General features: G+C 53.6%; 1 protein-coding gene across 4 annotated transcripts; it reads left to right on the top strand.

Moving 5' to 3' along the window:
- The first annotated feature begins 3,484 nt into the window (after positions 1 to 3,484).
- PCGF1 (polycomb group ring finger 1) lies at positions 3,485 to 9,528 on the top strand. 4 transcript variants are annotated; one of them, XR_313760.2, is made up of 9 exons: positions 3,807 to 5,163; positions 5,590 to 5,695; positions 5,853 to 6,005; positions 6,157 to 6,228; positions 6,355 to 6,460; positions 6,651 to 6,864; positions 6,996 to 7,076; positions 7,388 to 7,473; positions 9,440 to 9,528. XR_313760.2 is itself a non-coding variant. In XM_005869457.2 (9 exons), the coding sequence occupies exons 1-9, from the start codon at positions 5,071 to 5,073 to the stop codon at positions 7,224 to 7,226; spliced, it is 780 nt and encodes a 259-aa protein (XP_005869519.1). In that variant the 5' UTR covers positions 3,807 to 5,070; the 3' UTR covers positions 7,227 to 7,322. The 4 variants fall into 4 exon arrangements, 3 of the variants coding, with proteins under 3 accessions (XP_005869518.1, XP_005869519.1, XP_005869517.1); XM_005869457.2 differs by lacking the exons at positions 7,388 to 7,473; positions 9,440 to 9,528 and adding an exon at positions 7,179 to 7,322 and having other exon boundaries at positions 6,651 to 6,684; positions 6,778 to 6,864; XM_005869456.2 differs by lacking the exons at positions 3,807 to 5,163; positions 7,388 to 7,473; positions 9,440 to 9,528 and adding exons at positions 3,485 to 3,798; positions 7,179 to 7,318.
- Positions 9,529 to 13,579: the final 4,051 nt, after the last annotated feature.

Genomic DNA, 13,579 nt, shown 5'->3' with positions numbered 1-13,579 from the left:
CTTCACATCCCGCGGACGGGTTGGCACCGACGAGCAGCTTGGCCCGCCTCGGACACGTGGTGGCCAAAGGGCCCCACCCCGATGTGCCAACCCAGCTCCTCGACCCCAGCCCACTCCATGTTCCGTTCCAGGCTGCCTGGTGCTCCATGGGAGCCAGCGTGCCTTCTCCTTCTAAGCCTAGTAGATGGGTCTCCCTAGGAGCGCGGGATCTTCCAGTTGATTCTTCGGGATCTTCTGGGAAAGGCGCAGATCCTTCTTTCTCCCCAGCAGATGGGCTGGCAGACTGGTGCCTGGGGCAGGGTGATGGGTCCTTTCTCTCTAGGGGATGGAGGAATGGTATTTGGGCATCTGGGCAGGAAAATAAAGAAGAGAAAAAGGGAGTGGGCTCTCTCCCCACCAAAGCCACCAGCCCCTCTGTTCTCAGAAGCCTCAGTTTGAAGGCTGGGGGAGGGAGCAGTGGGCATTAATACTAACATCCTTCCCCAACCTTGTTCACACCCATCATCCGATTCTTCCAGCCCTTACCCCACCCTGTCAACCACCTCTTCTGAAAGGGGGTGGGGGACATGCAAATTTGGCAGGTGTGTTCTTATCTTGGTGAAAAAGACAGGCATCATCACCTCCCCTAGCCTTTCACAAAAGCACAAGCAACCTTTTCAACAATAGAGGGATGGGGCTACTAGGGCATGTGAAACCTGCTATTCAGGCAAAACCTTCTGAAATAGCGTGGCTGATCCCCCCAGATGTGAACAGAGAGGCTAAGGAGACAGCAAACTAAATAAGCCTTTGGCCCTGGCTGGGTAGCTCAGTTGGTTAGATTCTCATTCATTCTCGCTCGCCCTCCCTCCCTCCCTCCCTCCCTCCCTCTAACCCTCTCCCTCCTTCCTTTCCTCTCTCCTTCCTACTCTCCTTCTCTCTCTTCCTCTAAAATCAATAAATAAAAAAATTTAAAATACATAAATAAAGCCTCTGAAGGGGACTGACCTGCAGGTTAGGAGTTTGCCAGTCCCTTTCCCACTCTAGGGGGTGGGCCTCTGAGAAGAGTGTGGCACTAGTGTATCTCCAAACAAGCTGAATAAATGCATCAATGGAATGCATCAACGAGTGAATCAATGAAGAAGAAAAAGTCAGCATAGTACAGACCTGTATACCTGCTTATTATACATCCTGCCTTTTAAGGTCAGCACAGATGGCACTGCCACCCAGAGATTGCCTAACTGATCCTTTGAGGAGAATGGCCATAAACCAGTAGTACATACACATCTTCTACGGAGTTAAAACTTTTTTTTTTCAGTGCCCCACTTCAAGAACAAGGGCTTTCAGTCTGTCAGCCACAGTCCTAGGAATTCCTCTGCTTGCCTTCACTTTGCGGATTCCCTGATTCTCTCCGAAGTGTGGTTCCTGCTAAGTTATGTTGAAGATGGAGGTTCTGTGGTCAGCACCTCCACCTCCCATACACACCGCTTTGGATTTATCTCACCATATTCTACATGCATGTGGCCCCCAACTCTTCAAGTTTTCAAGCCTGTACCTTCACAAGAAGAGGCCACATGCCCAGCCTGTGCTTCTGTGCCTTCCCTTCCTTCCTGCTATTGGTATAGTAGCCTTCCCTTGAGATGGTCCCCCCACTCCTGTATCATCATTTCTCTCATTAACTTAGCTCTTCCTACCCCAACTGTCTTAGATCGCTGTTATCTAGGCAAAGTCTTTGCCCGACTCTTCATGGAAGATTGTTTTCTTTTCGTGCCCACACCCACTGCCTCCATTTCCTCATTATTTATTCTTTTAACCCACTGCAAGCTGGCTTCACTACACCGACCATCTCAGGACGTGTCAGTATCCAGTGTCCATTATCCAGAGATTTCAGACATGTTTTACTTCGTTGATCACCATTTCTTGAAATGTCCCCTTTTTCGGCTTCCTTATGTAATACTGTCTTATTCTACATCTTTGGACTTGCATAGTGACTGCTTATGTTTTTTTCCTCCACTGACTTTGCTTCTTCCACTATTGACTGTGAGCATTCTTTAGAGTCCAGACTTCAGTTTTCTCTCTGTCTCCATCTGCTCAGGTTTCATCCATTTCAATAGCTCCATCTACTACATCCACCCAGAAAACTCTGAGACCTTCATCCCTGGTTCTGACACTGGTGCTCCAGCCCCACCATTCCAGCCTTCTGGCCAACTGCACCTGCCTTTGCTGCAGCCACCTTAAGTCCACCAGGCTGGAAGACAGGCTCTCCGCCCAAGCTCCTTACTCCCTCCTATTGTGCTTTCCTTTGAAATTCATATACAGCCCTTCCTTTCCATTCCCACTGATAACAGCCTAATCTAGGCCATCATCACGACTACCTACATTCATTCATTTGTTCATCCAGAAAAGAAAATGTTTTTAATCCTCATCCGATATTATCCATTGATTTTTAGAGAGAGGGAAAGAGAGAGAAACATGGATTGGTTGCCTCCTGCAAGAGCCCTGACCAGGGCCCAGGCCAGGGAGGAGCCTGCAGCCACGGTACATGCCCTTGACTGGAATCAAACCCTGACTGGAATCGAACTCAGGACCCTTTGGTCTGCAGGCCAACACTCTATCCCCTGAGCCAAACTGGCTAGGGCCATCCAGAAATTTTTTATTGAATATGGCACTGTTAGTCCTCTGTACCTGGCACTGGAGATATAAGATGTATAAACACAACAGGGGAAAACAGTCTATGCCACTGAGAAGCTTATATTTTAGTGGGGGAGGCAGGTGTAAAACAAGAAAAATATACATTAAATAATAATAATTGCCAAAAAGAACAAAATAAAGCAAGGAAGGGGGAGAAGAAGTAAAAGGGTAGGGAGCTGTGATTTATCTAGAATAATCAAAAAAGGCCTTGTGGAGTGCCAGGCTGGTGTTGCTCAGTGGTTAAGCATCAACTTATGAACCAGGAGGTCAGGGCTTATGCCCAGGTTGCATTGGGGGGCTCTGCTCCCAGTAGAAGACCTGCAGGGGGCAGCTGATCAATGATTCTCTCTCTCTCATCATTGATGTTTCTCTCCTTCTCCCTTCCTCTCTGAAATCAATAAAAATGATAATAATAATAATAAAGGCCTTGTGGAGTAAAGACCTGAAGGAAGAAAGGTACCATTTGTGCATCTGAACTTTTCCAGTTGGTGACAGTGTGGGAGTACATTCTGGTGTGTCTGTGGAACAGTGAGGGGTCAGTGTGGCCAGAGACTGAGTGACTGCGAGACCATGCAGAGCCTTGCAGGCCACTGTAAGGACTTTGCCTTTTATTCTGATTAAAAAGGGAAGCTGCCCCAGTGGTTTGGCTCAGTGGATAGAGCGTTGGCCTGCGGAATGAAGGGTCCCTGGTTGGATTCTGGTCAAAGGTGCATGCCCGGGTCCCAGGTGAAAATATATTTTTTTAATAAAGGGAAGCTATTGGAAGTTCATAAACAAAAAAGTAAGGCACCCATTTTTAAATTTTATTTTTAACAGCTTTCTTAAGGTAAACCTGACATACAATACACTGCACATATTTAAAGGGTACAATGTGAAAAAAATAAAGTGTACAATGTGATAAGTTTTGACGTATGCATACACCCATGAAACCACCAACACAAACAAGATAATAAACATACCCATCAACTCAAATTTTTTCCTTATATCCTTTTTTATTCATATTTTACCAGAATTACTCTGAACTGCTGTATTGAAAATTGCTGAAAGAGGGGCAACGGTGGAGGCAAGAAAAGCGGGCAAAAAAACCAGTACTCATCCAGAGGACAGATGATGGCATCTTGGACCAACGAGGTAAGCCATGGCTATAGTGAGTAGGTGATTAAAGCATCACCACTCCCAAAACTTCTTGCCGCTTATCCACTCCAGTTCACTCTGAACATCAATGCACAAAAATGTTTCTCTCATAGGGTCACCCCCCCCCCGCCCCCGCTGCAAAAGAGTCAGCTAGCTCTCCAAGGCCCACAGCCTCAAAGTCCCAGCTCCGTCCAGTCCTGCTTCTTCTACCACTGCTCTCAAATGCACCCCTTGGCCTCCTCCCTGTCCCTCTCGGCCCCTCCCCTCCGCGCAGCCTTCCTCTTCTATTCCCACCACACTTCTTCCGCACCCCAGCTCTAAACTGTGCCCACACCAAGCCCCACCTCCTTCAGCAAGCCTTTCGAGGTCTGCACTGGGATCTCCCCTTCTTTCATCTCCAACTGCACTTGGTGCTAATACTTCACAGTAAACTGACCCTTGGTTTTAGTGCTACTGGAGGCACCTGGGGACAGCGGCGCGCAAGCTTTCGGGACCCCTGCTTCTCCCCCAAACACCGAGCTGAGCTTCTGCTCCTGCAGGGACCCGCCGCCGGGGCGCGTCAGCGTGCGGCCGTGTCCTAGTCGTCCTCCCCTCCTCCTTCGGCATCTGCTCTGCATTAGTCTGTCCCAGGCCTCCGCAGGCGCCGGTGATTGAATCATCATCATTAACGAGGGCCTGCCCCCCTCCTCCCGGCGGCAGGGGAGGACGGCGGGGGGGATGTAAGATCACTACCAAGTCTCTAGGGGTTCCTCCTCCCGTCGCCCTCCCCGAGCCTCCGCAAAGCCCCGGGAAACTCCCGCTCTGGAGCCGGGAGAAGGCCCACCGTCGGATGTAGCTCCGCATTGTCTAGCGTCGGCCGACGAGGGCGACATAACACGGAGAGCGCGGGAGGGGCTTTAGCGTGGTTGTCACCAGAGCTGGGCGACCCTGAGCGGCGGCGGGCGGAGACGCCCGGCCTTCGGGGGAAGGAGGAGGCAGGCTTTTGCAGGCTCCAAAAGTTCGTCCCGAGGTTCGGTCGGGTCTACGATGATTATTACTGCAGGAGGTCAATGAGATAGGGCCCCTCCCCACACAACCCCCACTCCCCAATTACCAACTGCGGAGGGGGAGGGGCCACTGGGGCTCAGGTGAGCACACGGGGGAGAAAGGACGTGGGCGGGGCCTTACGGAGAGTCAGCGAATCCGAAAAGACCTAAGCCCTCGTTGCTCGGCGACAAGTCCCGCCCTGCAGGCGGCACCGGAAGTGGCAGGCCAGGATCAGCCTTTAAGATGGCGTCTCCTCAGGGGGGCCAGATTGCGATCGCGATGAGGCTTCGGAACCAGCTCCAGTCAGTGTACAAGATGGACCCGCTACGGAACGAGGTGCAGGGGCGGCAGGGTTACTGCTGTGGTCGGCCAGCGGGGCTGACTGGGGCCGACTAGAGGACAGGCCGGGACCGGCCGGGCGCCCAGTGCGCCTGCGCAGAGGCGGGGGTCACAGTGCGCCTGCGCGATTGTGGTCCGAGTTGCCAAACTCTGGGCTAAGACGCCTGCGTGTTGTGCCGCTGTCGTCGTATGGTCTCCCCTGGGAAAGGAAGGTCGGGCCAGTCCACGTGAAGGGAGCCCCCGCTATGCGCGGAGACCTCTGCTGGGCGAGGGGTAGTGTCAGCCCCCGGGAGCTAAGCCCTTGCTGACCATGCAAGGTGCGGGCTTGGCTGTGAGATGTGATGAAAGAGGGGACTCCCAGGCTGGGAAGGCACCGGGGTTGGGATTGGGAAGGGTGATCGGTGACGGAGGGTGTGTCCGCAGGAGGAGGTCCGAGTAAAGATCAAAGACTTGAATGAACACATCGTCTGCTGCCTGTGCGCTGGCTACTTCGTGGATGCCACCACCATCACAGAGTGTCTCCATACTTGTGAGTTCCCTGGACCCTGGCTGGTTCTTCCAGGCCCTGGTTCCCACCCAGCTGGCTGGTAGCCTCTGCACCGCCTGCCCCAACCACCCAGGCACCCCCTCCAGCCCAAGAACCTGATTCCCCGAGGGCCTGAGAGTCTGTTTTCCTTTTCCTCCAGTCTGCAAGAGTTGTATTGTGAAGTACCTCCAAACCAGCAAGTACTGCCCCATGTGCAACATCAAGATCCACGAGACACAGCCACTGCTCAACCTCAAACTGGACCGGGTCATGCAGGACATCGTGTACAAGCTGGTGCCTGGCTTGCAAGACAGTGAGTGACCAACCTGACTCTGAGGGGCTTCTAGAGGACGGATGCTGGGTAGCAGCTTGCGGTGACGAGGGCTTTGGTGGGCATCGTGTAGGTAGAGGTTGACAGCCAGAGGACAGTTAAGACTTGACTCCCATACTCCACTCCCTTCCAGGTGAAGAGAAACGGATTCGAGAATTCTACCAGTCCCGAGGCTTGGACCGAGTCACGCAGCCCGGCGGGGAAGGTATGTCCCTTGGCAGCAGGAGGGTAAGGCAAAGCCCCCAGAGCATTCCTCCTGCCCGGTTTTGCTCTCTGGGGGAAGAGGAGTGTGGAATCTGTGCTGCTCGCTTCACTACTCTGTCTTTCTCAGAGCCAGCCCTGAGCAACCTCGGCCTCCCCTTCTGCAGCTTTGACCATTCGAAAGCCCACTACTATCGCTATGATGAGCAGCTGAGCCTGTGCCTGGAGCGGCTGAGGTGAGAGGCAGGTCCTGGGCTGTCTGAAGTGAGAGTGTCAATGACCCAGAGTCGGGGAGGGGCTCAGGGAGAGGGCTCGCAGTAGGCTAAGCGAGTGTCTGTTCCCTTGAAGAGATAATGCCATGGCTCTGGGTGGGGATGCGGGGGAGGGGATGATAGTGCTCCCTAACCTGTGTCTGTTTTCCCCCAGTTCTGGCAAAGACAAGAATAAAAGCGTCTTGCAGGTGAGAGGGGCTGTGGGAGGACCTCTCAGGAGACTCACCTCCTCGGGGCCCTTCTCTCACACACCTTGTCTTCCTTTCCCTGCCCACCCTCAGAACAAATATGTCCGGTGTTCTGTTAGAGCTGAGGTTCGTCATCTCCGGAGGGTCCTCTGTCACCGCTTGATGCTAAATCCCCAGCATGTGAGTGTCCCACAGTAGGTTTCTTTGGGAGGAGAAGGGGCCATGGGGAGGGAGAGTTTAGAGGGGACCAGGTGAGTTCTTGATGGTGCGAAAGGAGAGTTCCTAACACAGTGCTCCCACCTCCCTGCTAGGTGCAGCTCCTTTTTGACAATGAAGTTCTCCCTGATCACATGACCATGAAACAGATCTGGCTCTCCCGATGGTTCGGCAAGGTGAGCCAGGTCCAAGGCAGTTCCAGGGCAGGGGTGGGCTGAGGGGGCCTTTTTCGCAGAAACTCTCCAGCTGACGACTTCTTCCCCTTGTTCTCCCCTTAGCCAGCCCCTTTGCTTTTACAGTACAGTGTGAAAGAGAAGAGGAGGTAGGGGCCAAGCCCCTGCTCCACCCCTCTCCCCATCCCTCCCCAGATATTTATGTGAAATTGTGGCTTTATTTTTTGAAATAAAAACTTTTAAAAAGCACCTCTCTTCTTCCTTCTTATCCCTACCACACACTCATACTTTGTCCTGTGTCCTGCTTCCCTCAGAAATCTTCTGAGTGTCATCAAGAAGGATGACCCTCAGCAAATGACCAAAGGAGAGGGGTAGAGGACCCTACTTACGTAAAACCCAGGTGAGCGGAGTGAAGTCAGGCCCCCACACCAGCTGTTTTGGTGAAGGGAAGTTTTTCTGGAGGGGAACTCTCTCTGTCCTTGAATGTTGCAACATGTGGCAAAGGCCTGAGTGTCCTAATGCAAGAGTGGTGAGAGTAGGGCTTGGGTTGGACAGTGGTCACTGCAGGACTGGAGAAGAGTGATATAAAGAAAAATCCAAAGATGTGCATAATCGGAGGAGGCTAAAAAAAATGGGGCATGGGACACTCACAGGGATCGAGTTGGAGACATGGCTGTCTAGACAAGCTTCAGCAGGCCTTCAGGTACCTGGGCGAGGGGAGGCCAGCTTGTAGAGAGAGGAATTGAGGGGGAGAGGGAGCTAGTGCCCAGGAGGGCAAAGGCAGCTCCAAGGAACAAGAGGGAAGCAGCAAGGCTAGCACTCCACTGAGTAAGTCAGCAAGCTTCCTGGTCTGTGCCAGCCTGGCTATGAGCACTGAGCTCTGGAAATAAACCCAGCCAGCATTCCTGTTCTGTGGGTCTCTAACTGGGGTAGCCAGAAACTTGGAGTGTGTGTGTGTGTGTGTGTGTGTGTGTGTGTGTGTGTGTGAGAAAGGGTGGTTCTGAGGAGTGACTGGAGGGAGAGGTGTGGGCTAGGGGGAAAGATAGACACCCCTGGGGACTTGGGCGGCTCAAGCAGCTGCAGGAATTGGAGAGTGTCTGAATGGGGCTTGGCTTGGGTCAGGAATGCCCAGCCAGCCCTGGCTGGTGGTTCAGTGGTTAGAGTGGCCACTGGTGCACCAGAGGGTCATGGTTCAATTCCCTGCCAAGGGCATGTCCCTGGGTTGCAAGTTCATTGCTGTTTGGCCGCCTCTGTTGGTGCGTGGGGGAAGCAACCAGTCACGGGTGTCTCTCACAGGATGTTTCTCTTCCCCCTCCCTCCCTTCCACTCTGAAAAACAATGGAAAAAATATCCTCAGGTGATGATTAACAAAAATAAACAAAAAGAATGGCCAGCTAAAAGAGGAGGCTGCCTGAGGGCCCCCAGGCCTGAAGACCAAACCTGGGGGTGAGGCCTTTGATGACACCTGGCTTGGGGCCCAGGAGCAGCCGGGGGCATTGGGGGGGGGCATTCGGGCCGGATCTGGGGGAGCAGCTGCCCCGCCTCACCCCCAGCTCCAGGCAGCCTGATTTCTGTCTGTCGGCGGCGGCTGTGCAGCGGCCAACTTCCCCAGGTTGCTGACGCAGGCCAGCTGCGGGCTCCGCATCTCTCTCCCTCATCTATGGGCTCCTTCCCCTGCTCTCTGGCCTGCTTCACGCAGCAGACCCTATCCCTGCTCTCTGGCCTGCTCCACGCAGCAGACCCTATCCCTGCTCTCTGGCCTGCTCCACGTAGCAGACCCTATCCCTGCTCTCTGGCCTGCTCCACGCAGCAGTCCCTATCCCTGCTCTCTGGCCTGCTCCACGTAGCAGACCCTATCCCTGCTCTCTGGCCTGCTCCACGCAGCAGTCCCTATCCCCTGGGTCACTTGGTTCTGGATCTGCGCCAGGGGCCAGGGCAGATGGATCCCGCCCGCGGTTCTAGTCCTCACCCGCAGGCCCTCGCCCGCCGGTGCCTCTGCCGCCGCCCTATCTCACCCAGCCGCTTCCGCCTGGGAGATTCGCCCCAGCCTTTGGCACAGAGAGGGGCGGACCCGTCCCTCTCAGCCTGGCCTGTTTCTCCCAAGACTTGGGGGAGGGGGAGGCTGGGAGAGGATATAGGGATAAGGGACTGACTTCCCCGGGACCCTGAGTCCCAGGGTGTAAGTGTGTGCGGAGGCGGGAGGCGTCTGAGTATCCGGCAGCTCCCCATCCGGCCGCACACCCCGGGCTGGCGGCGGTTACGCAGAGCTGTGTGAACCAGTGTAAAGGGCCGGAAAGAACTTACAAACCCGAGTCCTAAAAATAACGAAACTGAAACTTCAGGATCCAAATCCGTTCACTCTGCAGTAATGTTTTCGGCAAGAGAAAATCCCAGAAGTGTGCGAGGTGGATGGATGCCCGCGCCAAGCTCCTCTGCTTGGAGTTTCCCCCATGAACTCCCACTTACCTCTCATGCTGGCTAAAGGTTTTCTCCCAGACTGTCCTTTGCACCGCCCCAGAGGAGTTATTCTGAGGATTCCCCCAATACCTCCCCCACACACACTCACAAAATTCAGAGGATTGCCTAGGGTGCAACATCTGAAGACTAAAGGTAGTTTATTGAGCAGATTTCTGTACCAAGAAGAGGGGTCAGTCTGGGGCAGGCCTGGGTGGGATTGAAAGGACTCACCAGATGAGAGGCTGCGGATGGCTGGGTGAGTGAGAGGCTCAGTGAGAGGCGCGGTGTCTGGGAATGAGAGAAAAGGTGGGGGTGATGAGGAAGGGGAATAAGGTTGGAGATAAGGTGCAGAGATGAGGAAATGGAAATCTGAAAGGGCCTGATGGGAGGTGAGAGAAAGTATTAAGTGGGAATTGAGCCCTACCTTGTTTGGCTCCGTTAGCCTGCGGACTGAAGTGTCCCGGGTTTGATTCCCACCAAGGGCACATGCCCAGGTTGTGGGCTTGATCCCCAGTAGGGGGCGTGCAGGAGGCAGCCTATCAATGATTCTCTCTCATCATTGATGTTTTTCTCTCCCTCTCCCTTCCTCTCTGAAATCAATAAAAAATGTTTTTAAAAAGAGGGAATTTAGCCCTAACCGGTTTGGCTCAGTGGATAGAGTGTTGGCCTGCGGACTGAGGGGTCCCAGGTTCGATTCCGGTCAGGGGCATGTGCCTTGGTTGCGGGCACATCCCCAGTGGGGGGTGTGCAGGGGGCAGCTGATCGATGTTTCTCTCTCATCGATGTTTCTAGCTCTCTGTCTCTCTCCCTTCCTCTCTGTAAAATAATCAATAAAATATATTTTTTTAAAAAGGGAATTTAGCCCAGCCGGTGTGGCTCAGTGGTTGAGTGTCAACCCATGAGCCAAGAGGTCACAGGTTCAATTCTGGTCAGGTTAGGGCACATGCCTGGTTGCATGCTTGATCCCCAGTGGGGGGCATGTAGGAAGCAGCAGATCAATGTTTCTATCTCTCTATTCTTCTCCCTTCCTCTCTCTCTAAATCAATAAAAACATTTTTTTTCTTTTTTTTTGATATAAAAACATATTTTTTATTTTAAACATATATTTATTGATTTCAGAGAAGAAGGGAGAGGGAGAGATAGAAACATCAATAAGAGAGAATCATTGATTGGCTGCCTCCTGCACGCCCCCTAGTGGGGATTGAGCCCACAACCCGGGCATGTGCCCTGGCCGGAATTGAACCCAGGAACCCCAGTCCGCAGGCCGACGCTCTATCCACTGAACCAAACCGGCTAGGGCAGGGGTGGGCAAACTTTTTGACTCGAGGGCCACAATGGGTTCTTAAACTGGACCGGAACAAAAGCATGGATGGAGTGTTTGTGTGAACTAATATAAATTCAAAGTAAACATCATTACATAAAAGGGTACGGTCTTTTTTTTTTTTTTAGTTTTATTCATTTCAAACGGGCCAGATCCGGCCCGAGGGCCGTAGTTTGCCCACGGCTGGGCTAGGGCAACATATTAAGAGAGAATTGAGGCACCTTCCTGAGGGAGTGAAAGTCGGCATGTGGAGATCTCTATGAGGGGAGGGAGTGGAAGACCCTGAAGTTTCTGAACAGAACAGTGAGGGGAATCTGAGGGAGACGTGAGGGATTGCTTGAGGATGCTGGGAGAGGAAAACTGTCGTCCTGGTAGGGGTTGGGGGTGGGCAGTGGTGAATGATTATGTCTGTGGATGGCTCTAGGAAGGATCCAAGGCAGGGAGGGTTGGATCATGGGAGGGGGGAGGAAGAGGCTCACATCAGGGAGCACTGGGACCTGTCAGCCCCCCCCAAACTGGAGTGGGGGAAGTCGATGAGTCAACTGAGTGCCCCCCAAGCCTAGAACCCAGGTTTAATCTTTTAATCTTCCTCATTAATCACTCACCCTCCTCCTACCCCTTCCAAGGACCCAAGGATCCGGTTTCTCCCCAGCTCAGGTTCCAGAGGCTTCGCTGGGAAAAGTCCCCTCCTGTGGCCCCACAATAGGCTGGACAAGTCGCTGGCTGCTGGGGAGACCTTAGTTGGGCTCTGCTGTCAGCAGCCTCCTCCCATTACTAGTCTCTCCTTCCCTCTCCTCCCCCAAATGCACATCTGGGGATTGCCTAACCCCATTGTCCAACCCCATTACCAGAGCCCAGTTAGCATAGCAGAGAAGGTAGGCAGGAGAGACGGCAGGGGAGGAAGGCCAGGGCCCTTTAGGAGAGCCCCACACTCCTCACAGACACACACTAGATACTGAGAGCAAAAGATGACAAATGCAACACAGATGATGCATGAGTGAAAGTTGTAGTGTCTGGTGACTGGCCTGGTACAGGAGCTAGCCAGTTCCTGCATCCTCCTGGGACCCTCTTTAATTTCAGATTAAGTGAAACCACCAGGATGGTTCAGAGGGCTAAGGCCTCCAGCTAGGAGGATCTCTCCTGACCCTCCTCTGCCCCCCACCATTAATAACCAATTAACAAGGTCCTGAGGCATCTCAGCTTTCTGCTGTGGCCTGGCTATGCTCTCTGACCCATTGGGCTGTGTTGCTCAGGCTGTCACCAGAGCACTGTGAGTATCTGTGGGTATGGGGGGAAGGGGTGGTCATTGAAGGAAGCCTTTACCAAGAAGACTCTGTGTTTGTCTACTTCCGTTGGGTGGTTGGGTGTCGAGGTCAGTATTACACCCTGAAGTTTCTTACACCCTCCCTCGCCCCCCACTGTGATCAAAGTGTCTTCCTGTCTTTGTCAAGGAGTCTTTGGCCCACATGCCTCAGATCTCCCAAGCTCTGATTGGGGCACCCCAACCACAGGCTCCGCTTGCCCCAGGGAATAGACTGGTAGACCCAGAAGATCACTGCACAGATGGTGGGAGGTGCAGAGGTTTACAGAGAAGGTGACAGAATGACAGTCCAGGAGGGACTGGCCTACTTCTTCATGGCACTGATAGGAAAAAACTAGAAGAAACCCATAGCAGAGAGTTCCTTCAGAGTGCGAGTTCTGCAGGAGTGGTGGGGCTTGTCTCTGGGCTGTAAACCCACTGGCTATTTGGGATGTGATATGCGAACAAAAGCCTTGCCTTGTTGGACTCTGCTGATGGAGCAGCTGTCCCAGAACTGCCTTATTCCTACAATGGAGGGTGGTGGAGGTGCTCACCCTGGTGTGGGCCCTGGGTTAGGTGAGGGGGGGGGGGGGGGGGGGGGTGAAGAGAAGAGAGAATGACATCTAGGATGCAGATAAAATAGGAATGACTATTGCAGTCCTTAGAGTTTGTCCCTGGCTTGGCAGGGGTTTCTGTCCCAGAATCTGGTTGGATGTATCAAGTCACTCCTCTATAGGGACCCCTCTCACCACTGCTCCCAGGCTGGGGAACCCCAGCTGGGACTACAGGAGCTTAATGAGGAGACAAAGGCATCAACTGATAGACTCAGGGGTAACCAGAAGGCCCTCTGTGGAGGTCAGTCTTTCCTGGCACAGACCCCTCCTGAGCAATAACCCTCGCTCTGGGTTTGCTGTGTCTTCTCTCCTGAGGGCCAGGCCTCCCTGCTTCTCCATGTTTTGTTTTGCTTTTTAAATTGATTTCAGAGGGCCTCTGAGCCCTGCTGGGACAGTCTTGGGTCCCGCTGCAGAGCCGGCTGGAGTCCACTCACCTGCGCCGGCTTGTGCATCGCATCCCCACTAGACCCAGTTGCAGTCGCTCTGCCGGGCCAGGTTCTTCCAAGGCTTGAGTGCCCCCAGGCCCAGTGCCCGCTAATAACTTCCAGCCGCGGGGACCTACTTTAAGAGCTTTCAGCAGGAGTGGGGCGGGGAGGAGGGAACCAGGTCAGGAGACTGAGGTCCTTCCTAGGTGGGATGGGGATCTTAGCACAGTCAACTCTGAGCTCCTCGGAATTTTGCAAATCTCCGGCGCTGCGACCAGGGAAAGCAATTTTATTGCCTACGAGAGTTTATGAGCCGGAGCGGCGGCTAGGCGGGAGGGGGCCGCCCAGCAAGGGTCCAGCCAGAGTGAGCACAGGGCCGCGCCGGCAGC

This window comes from Myotis brandtii, unplaced genomic scaffold (genome assembly GCF_000412655.1).
Source record: "Myotis brandtii unplaced genomic scaffold, ASM41265v1 scaffold294, whole genome shotgun sequence".
NCBI classification, from domain to species: domain Eukaryota; kingdom Metazoa; phylum Chordata; class Mammalia; order Chiroptera; family Vespertilionidae; genus Myotis; species Myotis brandtii.
The sequence above is the reverse complement of the archived record's forward strand: the minus strand, read 5'-3'. Positions and strand labels throughout refer to the sequence as shown.

Bases quoted from the DNA above. Each gene is read 5' to 3' on its own strand.
- PCGF1 (XM_005869455.2), top strand. From the start codon at position 5,071: ATGGCGTCTCCTCAGGGGGGCCAGATTGCGATCGCGATGAGGCTTCGG. The intron at 6,006-6,156 runs GTGAGTGACCAA...ACTCCCTTCCAG, and splicing joins GGTGCCTGGCTTGCAAGACA to GTGAAGAGAAACGGATTCGA. The intron at 6,865-6,995 runs GTGAGTGTCCCA...CCTCCCTGCTAG, and splicing joins TGATGCTAAATCCCCAGCAT to GTGCAGCTCCTTTTTGACAA.